Below are 13,118 nucleotides of genomic sequence, written 5' to 3' on the forward strand. Positions count from 1 at the left end.
GTGTTCTATGCCTATGGTAAAAATATAAAGTTCAATAAGACTTTATTCATGCATAAGACATGTCATCTCCACAGATGCCTGTTTTCCTACTCCTCGATCCATCTTTTACACTGCATCCCAAATGATTTTCCTAAAAAGTGAATTTGATGTCACTTATTTGCTTAATCACTTCAACGTTTCCTTTATTGACTACAAGACAACCTTCTAATTCTTTAAAAATGGTTTATAAACCCTCCAGAATTTGTCCCTCAACAAACTCTATAAGATATCCGATATCTCCATGTGGGATAACTGTAGTGGTCTTTTAGTTAAATACCCCATCTAGATATACTGAGGTTAGTAGCTTGGGGAATAAGCGGGTCCTCAGCCACAAACCTAAATCAGGTCTCACGTGAAAACAAAAATCACTGGAGCTCTGGATCCTGAAAGTGATCCCTCTTAGCCTGTGACCTGAGAAAACAAGCTGTATCATGTTATGCTCTTGCCTTTAATGGGAACTTTAAATGTTCCAGCCTCACTCATTTTTACTGCTAAGTGATAAAGAGCTACGTGCTTATTCTTGGGTCAGTGTTAAAGTGGAGCGTGACCCTTTAAGGACAGTGGTGGGGGCAGGTAGAGATTTAAGTAATTAATGGAATTCTTCCCAGGGAGGTGACCCGCCCAGATGACAGAACCAGTTTGGTCAAGAGAAATTGTTCCTCCCAGGTGGAGATTCTCCCTCCACCAATCTTTAGAAAGACAGTTTTAGTTTTATTGAAGGCAGCTGCAGTTTCCTTAGACAGCTTACTGAATTGATCAGATTCTGCTGGTTTAGGAAGAGGAAACTCAGTACCTCACAGTTATTAACGCTCTTACTGAAAATAGATCTAGTATATAGATTTCAAAATATATTCAAGAATTCCTTTTGAACTTAGGCATAAACTAATTATGATAAAATCTATATGTATATGGATACACACACACACACACAGCACTCACACAAATATAAAGCAAAGATTAAAATTCAAATAAATCTGAAATGGAGTTTATGTTATCCATTGTTGAATAATGAATTAACCCCAAAATTCAAGGGGTTTAAAACAACCATTTTGTTTTTTCAGCTTTATTGAGGTATAATTGACAAAATTGTAAGATAATTAACTGTACATCATGATGATTTGATATTCATATTCATGTTTAAAGGATTCCTTCCCTCTGATTATATATCCATCACTATATATATATATATATATATATATATATATATATATATATATATATACATACATATATATGTAAAAATACTGGGGATGACAAAAATGTATACACATGACTTCATGTTTTGTTATCAGTATGTATTGAGTATTATAATTTTAATAGTTTTTTCCTTTCTTAAAATGTGTATAAATTTTTGGGGCATCCTCTGTATATGTATGTATGGTGTGTGTATATAGACATGTAGACATATTGACATATGTCTCTCTATATATATCCATCACCTCATTTATTTTTCTATATATAAATATATATCACCTCACATATTTGTGTGTGTGTATATATGTATATATATATGTTATATATATACATATATATTATATATATACATATATAATATATATACACATATATATACATATATATTATATATACATATATATATATACATATACATATACATATATATATATATATATATATATATATATATAAAGTCACAAATAGTGAGAATATTTAAGTTCTACTCTCTTAGCATTCTTTAATAGTATTATCAACTATAGTCACCATGTCAAAAAACAATTTATTTTGTTCATTTTGTGGATCTGAAATTTGGGAAAAGACCATCCTGCCCTACAATTTATTAGGCATCACCTGGGGTGATGGGCTGGATGAGTCTCCAAGATGGCTCCTTCTCAGGTCTGGCACCTCACTACTCTTTGCCTTGCTCTCTTCACACCTTATCCTACAGTATTTCTGCATGTGGCTTGGATTTGCCCAGGATGATGGTCTTATATCATCTTATTAAATAACAGTTGGTTTCTAAGAGAGCAAGGCAGTAGCTGCCCAGCTTTTTAAAAGATAGGCCTGGAATTGGCATAGCTATCATAGAATCATTTACACCATACTCTATTGATCAAAGTATTCACAAACCAGCAGAAACTCAAGGGGAAAGGAAACAGACCCTCAGCTCTCAATAGGAGGAATAGTAAAGAATTTGTAACCACCTTTAATCTGCCATAAGTATAATATTTATTAGGCATACATACTGATAACACAAAGATTTTTACCCACCCAGCCCCCCACACACAAATATTAGTATCATGCTGAGTCCCCAGGGGTTTACAAATGTATTGGTTGCCTTAGACAAAGATGAGATGCATTATACATATTGTGTATAACTTGAACAACTTTTTTATATATTTAATGGTCACAATAATCAAAATTCTCTAGTTTTATTACTTCTTTGATTTGTACACGTGTATTTTATGACGAACATTTTGAGTTACAGGAAGCATGTACTATGCTTTTTATGACACTTAGGAGTATTAAAAATAGTTTATTAATGCCTAGGGTATCATTCTATCCTACCTAATACCCTTGATTTACTGAAGTCACAAAAGTTATGTTGGCCTTCTTTATGGATATAACTTTAGCAACATAGTAAAGCGTGGCTTTGTACAGGTGTTTTCACACGTCCAGTCCACTGACATCTAACAAATTCAACCTTGGGGTCATAGAGATGAAGCAAAAGACCTAATAAAAACCACATGTTAACCATTAGTGTTCATTTACCAAATCCTACTTAAACTCTTGTACTCTCAAAGCTATTTCATCCAATTGCCTTTTAATTATAGTCTCTTGCTCAGAGTTGCAAATATAATGGCTTTTTAATATAACTTGCACTGTTCTGTGTTCAGTGTAGGATGTAATCATGCAATTTATTCAGTCAGAGCTAGTGCATTAGGTAATTAAAACATAAGCACACACAGATTTCTACACAGGCATATTCAGCAGGCAAGTAATACATGACCACAGTGCTTTTCGATAGAATTATTTTGGGGTAGAATAGGATAGAATCCTGTGTCCACCAATGTATGTTACAGCTAAGGTGAAATACAAAAATCAAAAGACTGTTTGGGAGATCTATGCGTGTATCACAGAGAACAAAATAAAAGATACTAATGTTAAGTAAGAATTTAAGCAGTTTGAGACATTAATAACCTACTCACATTGTATTAAAATTTCAATGCAATTAAGTTCTCCAATATCCAAGGTGTTAGGAGGGGAACAGACCCTCAGTCTCTTCTTTTAGAGGAAAAAAAAGGAAGGTAAAGATGTATGATAATTTTCACTATTAATAAAAATAGTGTAACAGTTTTAAAAACTCTCTTAAGTGTAATTACTTTTGGGAGTACAAGTTAATGTATGTATGAGTAATAAACACGTACTTCTGATTTTTTTTCTTTATATATTACATGTATTACTATAGTAAAGTTAGTCACATTTATTTCACAGTAGTCAGATTTTATGTATAAACAAGTAATGCTTTATTAGCAGTTTTTTGAATTATATATAATTTGATGACTATATTTTAAAAGCATAATATTAAATTATATTTCCCCATTTGTTCATTCCGTAATTTATTAACTGCCAACTAACTATGCTGTGTTAGTTGATAACAAGAAAGTAATGGGCTCTGTCTTAAGATTTTCAGTCTTTCGTGCAAACCATTTCTGTTACCTTCTGGCAATGGTTTGGCTATGTAAAAAAGGGGCATGGGCCATGAATCTAAATACCAGCATGAAAACAAAATATTTATTTATTCATTCATTAGGATTTGGGGTTTGTAAAATGCTAGCATCTGGAGGCATGTAAAACTCTAGATGGAATCATTTCCTTTGTCAGTTTTCTCTGGATATGTGTTCATGCACCTTTGTTCATTCTTCTTACTTAAAATACATATGTGGAAAGTATGTGTACATTTCTTTTTCAAAACAAAGATTTCAGCTGACATATCCTCATTACCTAATCTCCCTTTCTCCTTTCTGTTACATCCACATTCTTTCTTTCTCTTACATTCTGAAGTTTTAGGGTTCCTCTTTAGAAAAGAAAAACAAAGTATCTAGGAGGATAGCCAAGTAGCATCCTACTCCCAAGTCAGATTTGACTAAGCCCTGGAATCCAGATGCACAGCACTTTCTCAGATTGATGTTCCTTGTGCATTTAAGCTTTAGGGTTGTAAGCACTCAGCTTTTGGCCCCTTTGGCTCCAGAAACAGTGCTCTATAGAAATAGAGCAGCTTCCATAGAGGGGAAGTCAATTTTGGTCCTTCTCGATGTCCTGGGTCCTAGGTCTCAAGAGTTTACAGCCTAAACCCTGCCATTGATTTTTATCTCAACTTGACTGCTTTCTATTTAATCCCACCTTTTGCTTAGTCTTTATAGGTGCTGTCTTAATTCAACCCTGAAGCAGAAATCTAGAGAACCAAAGCAGACACTGCCATTGAAACAAAAACTAGACAAATATATGCTCCATCATCTTGATAAAATACCATATTCCCATCCTAAATTCTATACTTGTGTGTTTTATTTAGAGGAAATTCCAAACTTATGAATTATTTATCCAATGTTTAACATAAAGATTCAAGACCTACATTCCTATAGAAATAACATAAATGCCATACCAAATATATTATCAATAAAAAAAATTTAAAATTCCATAATAATCCATAGTAACAATTACTTCATTCTGAAGTCAAAATGTAAACCCTTGATTTTTTCTGTTTCTAAGTCATACATGTATTTGTATTTTGGCATTTCTATAATCAAGATTAATCTTAAAGTTTGTTTATAGTGATTTTTTTCCCCGTGAAAGCTGTTAAATTCATGGTACATTATCTCCACTGGTGTCTTAATTCTTAAAGCCAAAGAAATATATCCTATCTATATAATCAAATAATAATATATTGATTATTTATAATATATCAATATTATAAATAATCAGATATATTGACTGATATTGAAATAATCAGTCAATATATCTGATTATTTATAATATTGACTCTGGGGAAAAATGTATTCCAAGTTTAGTAACTGCATATTCTCTGCCCATTATAAGGTAATTCCAATGAGGTGTTCAGTTTATAATCATAAAAATAAGTTAATCCCTACATTAGAGCTATCGTTTTATTTTACCAGCTATCTGTGGACAATCAATTTGCCCCCTTATTCAGAATGGTTAACCACTTTCTCTAAATTTTCATCCACAGCATATAAATACACCAGATTCTGATCCATCTAATAGAAACAACGTCCTCCTATAATTCTATGGCTTCCCACTAGCTGTGGTCCTTTCCTTCGTTTTATAGCCAAGTTTCCTTTAAGGATATTTGCACATTTTCTATTGAATAGAGGTGTCATTTATGCAACTTGTTTCCTTTTAATGGACATTTAAGTTATGAATTTATTACTATTAAAATATGCTTGTTAATATCCTTGAATATTTTTGTACATCAGTGCAAATACTTCCATAGAATTGAATTCTAGAAATTATTGGGTCAACAGGAATGCATATTATGGATTGAACTGTGAACCCCCAGAACTTCATGTTGAAATCCTAACTCAGTACCTCAGAATGTGACCTTACTGGGAGATGGGGTCTTTATAGAAGTAATCAAGTTAAAATGAGGCTATTAGGGTGGGTTCTAATCCAATGATTGGTGTCCTTATAAGATCAAATCCGCACCTGGACATGCACAGAGGGAAGATGAGGTGATGATACAAGGAGAACACCATGTAAATATGAGGACAGTCATCTACAAACCAAGAAGAGAAGCCTGGAACAAATCCTCCCTTCATAACTCAGAAGGAACCAATCTTAATAATGCTTTGACTTTGTACTTCTAGCCTCCAGAATTATGAGACAATACATTTCTGTTGTTTAAGACACCTACTTGCTGGTATTGTTGTAACAGCCCTAAAAATCTGACATAGCACACTTGGAAAATACCCTCTAAAATGGTTATGACAATATATACCTTAACCAAAAGTGGAAGGGCAACTTTTTCCCCATGCCTCACCTATACTAAACTATCAATCTTTGCAGTTTTTACTCCTTTCAAAGACAAATAAATGGTATCTTTCTTTAATGCACACTTTGATTTTTCAATTCAGATTTAGCATATTTCTGGAGTTTTATTTCCTTTTATTTGAAAATATCTGAAATAATTAAAATGGATTGACACTAACATATTTACCACACACGCAGAGCTATATGATTTCAATAGTTTGACACAATAAAAAAAACAATTTAAAAATTTAACTTTTAAAAAAGTTTAACTACTCATTAACAACTTATTGTAAAAATTTCATTCTTACGATTATCACATGAGCACAAAGCATATTCCTAAAAGGCAAATGTTAAACAATTGGAAATGACAAATCTAAAAAACAAAATTAATTTCATATTTGTAGTACTGGCATGTGAAAATAGTCACATATCCAATAGTTCAGTTCGTAATGTATTAAGGATTATGCTTTTGAAGTAAATTCATTACTGACCTTCCTGTTGGAAGCATACTATAATTCTGTACACAATGTTTTTAAAATGGTACCACAACCTATAGGAGCATCTTAGTAACATTAAAAAATATGTTTTGTAGGGTGGCAACGTTGGTTCCAAAATTCTTTCCTAGAAACAATAATCAGTGAGTCATGTTTGTCCCCAGTCACTCTTTTGTTAATACTATCTTCTCTTTCACTGATTCTCTTCAGTCTTTGCATGAGTTAAGATGTGAGCTTTCAGGTTATTTGACTGAACAAACCTCTTGTGACAGCCTTCAAAGGGACACACAAAACGTTTCTCCCCAGTGTGGATGCGTACATGTGTACGCAAATTGAAGTCCAGGGAAAAGCGTTTTCCGCACCCTTCAAAAGTACACTGATAGAGCCTCTCGCCAGTATGAATTAGAAAATGTCTTTTTAGTTTTGAGCTCTCATGGAATGCTTTCCCACATTCTGCACACATGTGACCTCGGGGACCATGAATGCGGACATGCCTTCTCAGGGAATCTCTAGTCTTGAACTGTCTTGTGCATCCACTATGAGGACAAACATATTTTCCTGGAGCAGCATATTCTTTATTTTTGCTTGGCTTATTTCCAGCAAATTCTGTGACCTGTTTAGGGTCTGATGAGTTAGTGCTGGGTATTCCTTCAGGAGAAAGCTTCTTGCCTGTTGTGTACTCAGAATGCTCAGCAAGTAAATTCTCTCCAACAATGTGTGGAGGAAGTTCTTGTTTTGCTGCTTTTTCCATGCAGTGCAAGGAGCATTCAAGAACTGAGCTTGCTGTAAGAGCCTGTTGAGAAAGCTCTTGTTTTGATCCTTCTTTTAGGTTGTTGAAACGCTTAAGAAGTATGTCCTCTTCCAGGATGGGTTCAGAAAACTCACCTCTTATTATGCACTCTATGTAACAGTCAGGTGAGGAATTCTCTTCATCAGCCTGATGGCTAGTCTCCTGGCACCCATCTACATCATACAAGGTCCACATCTTGTCAAGACGTTCCTGCCGGGCTGGCGCTGGCTTGGCTGGATTTGGCTTATCCCCAGTGAGGGCTCTTCTCCCCAGGCCTTCCTGTCCATGAGTCTTTGCCCTTGTGTTCAGTTGCCGGTCCATGTCGTCCTGCCTGCTTCCTCCTTGAAGGTTTACACCAGGATGTATCAGTCACTTCCAGGTAGTAGTGATCTGGGTAAGTCTTCAGCAAGTACCTGCTTTGAGATAGTAATGATTAGGTCCAATATTAGAGCCTTTGTCAGGAAATGTCCTCAAAAAATGGCCTAGAACTGACTTCACTAATGAAATGGCTACATTCGCATCTTCTTTGACAAACTTCGTAAGAGAGTAAGAGACTGAGCTCTGACAGAAGACATGGGGCCATACCAGATCTGACTTGGGTATCCCAAGTTATGTGATGTCTCTAATTGATCAGCTAATGTTTATTGGGCACTATATGCTAGCCCTACTTTAGGCACCAGTAAGTAAACATATAAAATCAGTAATATGTTCTATGTTATAAGGTGATGTGCTATAGAATAAGCAGAGGGGCTGATAGAAAGTAGGAGATTGTAATTTTGAATAGGGTGTTCAGGCAAACCTTCACTGAGGTAGTGGCAGCTGACTAAAAACTTCAAGATAAGGGAGCAAGATATGACTATTTTCTTATATAGTACTGTTGTGAAATTCAAATCAAATAATGCATATAAAGTGCTTAACACAGTTCATGGCACAGAGCAAACACTGAACACCTATGGAAGCTAGTGTTATTTTATTAGCTTTGTATTCATTCTCCAAGTATAGGTGGAATCCTGCTATGTGCCAGGCACTATTCTAGACCAAGGATGGTAAATTTATTTCTGAAATGAGCCAGACTTAAGCTTTGTGGGAACTATGGTCTGTCACAACTATTTAACTCTGCCATGGTAGCACAGAAGCAGCCATATATAATACAGAAATGATGAGCATGACTGTGCTCCAAAAAAATAGGCAGAAGCTGGAATGAACCCATGGGCTGTAATTTGCTCACCTGTTTCAGAAGATGGGGATCCAGACAATAAAACATAATACATGCACTCCCATATCTTATGAATGGAAGTGACAATAAAAGCACAGGGTAGTTTGGACCTAAATGTTTTGTCATTAACATAGAAGGAACAATATAAAAGTTATGGTATAAATTTATTATATTCTTTCTAAGAGCATTTTGCTTAATGTTACAGTTGTGTGACTTATTAAAGATCTCTCAGTTTTATTGTCCTAAAGTCCTGCTGTAGGAACAAAAATTAAATGTGGTTTAGAAAGGGGCATATGTGAAAGTAGTGGAGTGAAAATTGACAGCTTGAAAATAATTTTAAAATAGCCACGTTTAAAAATACCACCTGAATGGATTCATGCCATTTACTTTCGGCAAAAAATACATAGAATAAAAGCAAAACATGCCTTTCAATTGCTGAGGGAAGAGTTTTAAATATCTTCTTAAACATTTATATATACATATATAAAAACGTAATAATATGTAATATATTTTATAAGTTATATATTTAATTATAAATAAAATAAATTATATATTTATATATAATATATAAATTATATATGTTGCTAAGGGAAGGGTTTTAAATTTATTTTTAAGCATGTGTGTATATCTATATAGTATACAAAGGATTAACAAGAAATTAAAATTTTTTCCCTTATCAATTGAAAATCATATTTTTTGTTTTATATACAGAAGGTGCCAAAAAATTGTATACGCATTTTAAGAAAGGAAAAAACTATCAAAATGGTAAATACTCAATATATATATACCAATAACAAAAGATGAATACAAGTCATGTGGGTAATTTTTGGCACCCCTAGAATTTTTTATATATTTCCAGAAGTAATGGCATTATTCTTTTGAGGTAGTATATTTTTTTTTAATTTTTCAGTTATTTGACATACAATATTATATTAGTTTCATGTATACAACATAGGGATTTATATACCTTATGGAGTGATGACCCTGTTAGCTCTAGTACCCACCTAATATTGAGGTGGTTTATTTATTTATTTATGTATTTATGTATTTATTTATTTTTGAGGTGGTATTTTAAAATGTGGCTATTTAAAAAAAATCAAGCTTTTATATGTGTTTCTATGTGTATTGATACACGTGTTATTATTTATTCTGTCCTTTAAAAAGGTGAAACAAACCAGAGACTGTGTCCAAGAATATTTGTCTAACAAAGTCTTGTTCTTGTAGATAAAAATAATTTTCAAGTCATTTTGTATTAATGAATATAGCACCTTTGGAGCAAAGTCACTAGCAATTAATCTAAAGTTTGAGTAGGACAGAGCACACCCTCCCCCCTCTATCGGACATCACTCTATTGAAAATAACTGCAATTTGATTTGATTTTGGTTTTTCTCTCCATATTTATCTCTTGCCATCTCCAGCTTTATTTCATTTTCAAAAATAATAAGCTCTCCTTCCAATAAAGTGCCATGTTCTTCCCTCTCGATAAAATACTATCCACCCCCACTCCCCCTTTTCCCTATCAGCATGCAGCACACACACACACACACACACACACACACACACACACACACACATTTCCCATCCCTACTTCAGGTCTCTGCTTAAATATCACTTCCTCAGGCAAGTTTCCCTTGATTCTTAGGCTCCATTAGGTCCCCAAGCTAAATGTTCCCCTCGCTCCCTATTTAATGCTTCCTATTTAACACTAATCAGAGCCCCTGATTATTTAAAGTCTGTCTTTTTTTTTTTTTTAATTTTTATTTATTTATTTATTTTTTTAATTAGTTTCAGGTGCACAATTACCTATCAGACTATCAGTCTATGAAAGCCAGATGTCCTTTTGTCTTATCCATATGTCCCAACACCTAGTACAGTTGTCTAATGAAATGAATTGATGAATATACATCAGTCACTGGTGATATCTGATATAGCAACCTTATAAAATTAATTTACCAAAAAATTATTTGGGACTTTAGACACACTTAATGTAGAAGTTTCAAAATGTTGGCTATCAGTGATGCTAAGGTATTATCTACAAAGACATCATCTATGAGATCAAGATTGAAAGAGAGGTATTTTCTTGATGAATTTAACAAGGTCCAAAAAAGCCCTTACCTTTCAAAGTTAGATTCTTATTTACCAGATCTCAGCATTATACAATTTCTCACACAATATGCAAGCTTGTGAGGGTGACGTATAAAATTGAAATGGTAATTTATTAATTTATTATGGAAGAGTTCCCATTTATATGACAAGTACATTGTCTGTTGGTGTAAATACCTACAAAAAAAAAGGTACCAGGTACCCCAGACAAGTGAAAAATACAAAGTCCCTGGTTTCCATGGAGTTTATCCATGTAACATAATGTAAATAAACAAAGTGTTTATAAGTGGTAAATAAACAAAATAGTTTTGGATTGAGAAAAAAAAATGTTATGAAATGAAACCAATATAAGAGGGAAAGTGGGGAAGGCCATCTTTAGAAAATCTCGAAAGGCCTCCAAGGAAGGGCCATTAGACTAAAACCTGAAAAAGAAGAAACATTATCAGAGAGTGGAAAGAGGTGGGAGAAGAAATGTTCTTTCCAGGCAACAGCATGAAGTACAAAGGGATTAGTGTGCTGGAGGACAAAGAAAGCCATGTTTATTACAAAATATGGCCAGCAAAGACGGAAGTGGTGGGAGGTTAAGGTTGAGGCGGGGGCAGAATCCTGAGGGCCAGGGGAGCCATTGCACACTGCATTCCCCAAACCAATGGGAACCATTACAAGGTTTACTTCAAATGAAAAAATAGTATGCTCTGGCATAGGTTAAAAAAATGAAAAGATTAGGGCTACTGTGTGGAGAGGGGATTAAGGGAGGGAAGAATGAAAGCAAAAAAATCTCTTAGGCTATTTAGTAATCTACGAAAAGAGTTGGGGGTGGGGGGCAAGGGGAATAGGGAAAATAGAGATAGAACCTTCCAAACTGGCTGGTGCATTGGATAAAGTGGGAAGTGAAACAGAAGAGTCAAGAATAAGTGGTCCTAGATTTTTTTGCTGGAGTAATTGGGTGAATGGTAGTTAGTATAAGACGGTCTTATTTTACTATAAGACCGGGTCTTTAATATAATGATATATGATATAATATATAATATAGCGTCTTATATTAATTTTTGCTCTAAAAGACGCATTAGAGCTGATTGTCTGGCTAGGTCTTATTTTCGGGGAAACGGCTAATTGAAGAAGGAAACAAAGTTGTGAAGACAGGCCTACTCTTTTGATAATAAATAATGCAAACACTTTAATACAAAATAGACCTAGGCAAATGTAATGCATTATATTTATATGAATTTTTTAAAACAAAATTAAAAATGCAACTTCAAAGCATTTTCAGCTAGGTGTCTGCTTTCTTTAAAGAATATTTACTTTCCTTCTTTATCTGTTTTAAAAGTTTGAGGCCAGTGGCCAAAGACAGCGTAGGTCAACACATTCTACACTCTCGTGTCCACTAGCCAAGGTCACTGCCCATCTGGTTCTAGGAAGATAAAACGCTTCCCATCTGTAGTTATCAAAACCTTTACCTTTTGACCGGGATCTACAGTTTAAGACACATTCTAAAAAGGGAACTCAATATACACATCTTCCCCCATATGTGAAGAAAGCAAGGTTCCATGAAGCAAGACTTACCCTTGCTGCCGCGAGTCACTCTGATATTTCCTACTCCATTTCCTTTCCAAGGTTGAGACGAAGAAACTGCTGCAACCCGCGCTCCCAACTGCAGTTAAAAGCACCCCAGCTTCACGTTCAGCCAGTTAGACCCACCCTCCTTTTGATGGACACATTCTAATTAGGCTACACCTACCTTACACGTCAGCACAGATTAGTTTGAATTTCCAAAGAAAGGCTCTATCAACCTCTAAAGGTAAAGGGTTCAGGTAGCCCGGGGAGTGGCAGAGGGAGTGGCTCTGCTCCGTCCCGGGTTGAGGTTTGGGGTCTTGGAGCTAGCCGGCGCGCGGTCTCCTTCAACTAAGAGCTGACCAGGGTAGGGGAGACTCCTCTGCAGTCACTGGGCCTCCGCCACGTGGACAAATCTCTTTGAATCCCAGTCGCCTAGCTTTCACATGTTGCAGGCACTCATTAAATGTCTATCGAACTAATAAACGTAGGCATAATCAAATTTAAGTAGTTATATATCATTGAAATGAAAATCAAGCGGTGCAGCTTTACCCCTTAGAAATAGAGGTTTCCTGGGAGGCACACCACACCTTTCCCTGCATGCTGTCTTTCCCTCCCCCACTCCCTTTCCCACCCTAGGCTCTGTTGCAGAAAAACTCCAATTACTGCTTTTTCTTTTTTCAGGTATTAATGTGACTTCATATCCGTAAAAATAACACAATCCACTTTGAAAGCATTGGTCGATCAGTGCTCATACGGTCTAGTGAAGTTTAACAGTTCATATAAGTACACAGAGCATTGAAACAAAAACTGAATCAATGTTTAAAATTAAAAGCCTCTTAAATTTGACTAGACACTTGCCTGCACTTCATAATATATATATGGAGTTCTTTCCACTCTTGTTTTTTTCTTTTTTTGG

At 34.9% G+C, this 13,118-nt stretch overlaps 1 protein-coding gene across 1 annotated transcript; it reads right to left on the minus strand.

The window, feature by feature from the left end:
- Positions 1-6,732: 6,732 nt before the first annotated feature.
- ZFP42 (ZFP42 zinc finger protein) lies at positions 6,733-7,650 on the minus strand. The gene has a single exon (XM_019712310.2). It carries the CDS (start codon positions 7,648-7,650, stop codon positions 6,733-6,735), a length of 918 nt encoding a protein of 305 aa, XP_019567869.2.
- Positions 7,651-13,118: the final 5,468 nt, after the last annotated feature.

This window comes from Rhinolophus sinicus, linkage group LG04, assembly GCF_036562045.2.
Source record: "Rhinolophus sinicus isolate RSC01 linkage group LG04, ASM3656204v1, whole genome shotgun sequence".
NCBI lineage: Eukaryota > Metazoa > Chordata > Mammalia > Chiroptera > Rhinolophidae > Rhinolophus > Rhinolophus sinicus.

Coding starts and splice junctions, on each gene's coding strand:
- ZFP42 (XM_019712310.2), bottom strand. CDS start 7,650: ATGGACCGGCAACTGAACACAAGGGCAAAGACTCATGGACAGGAAGGC.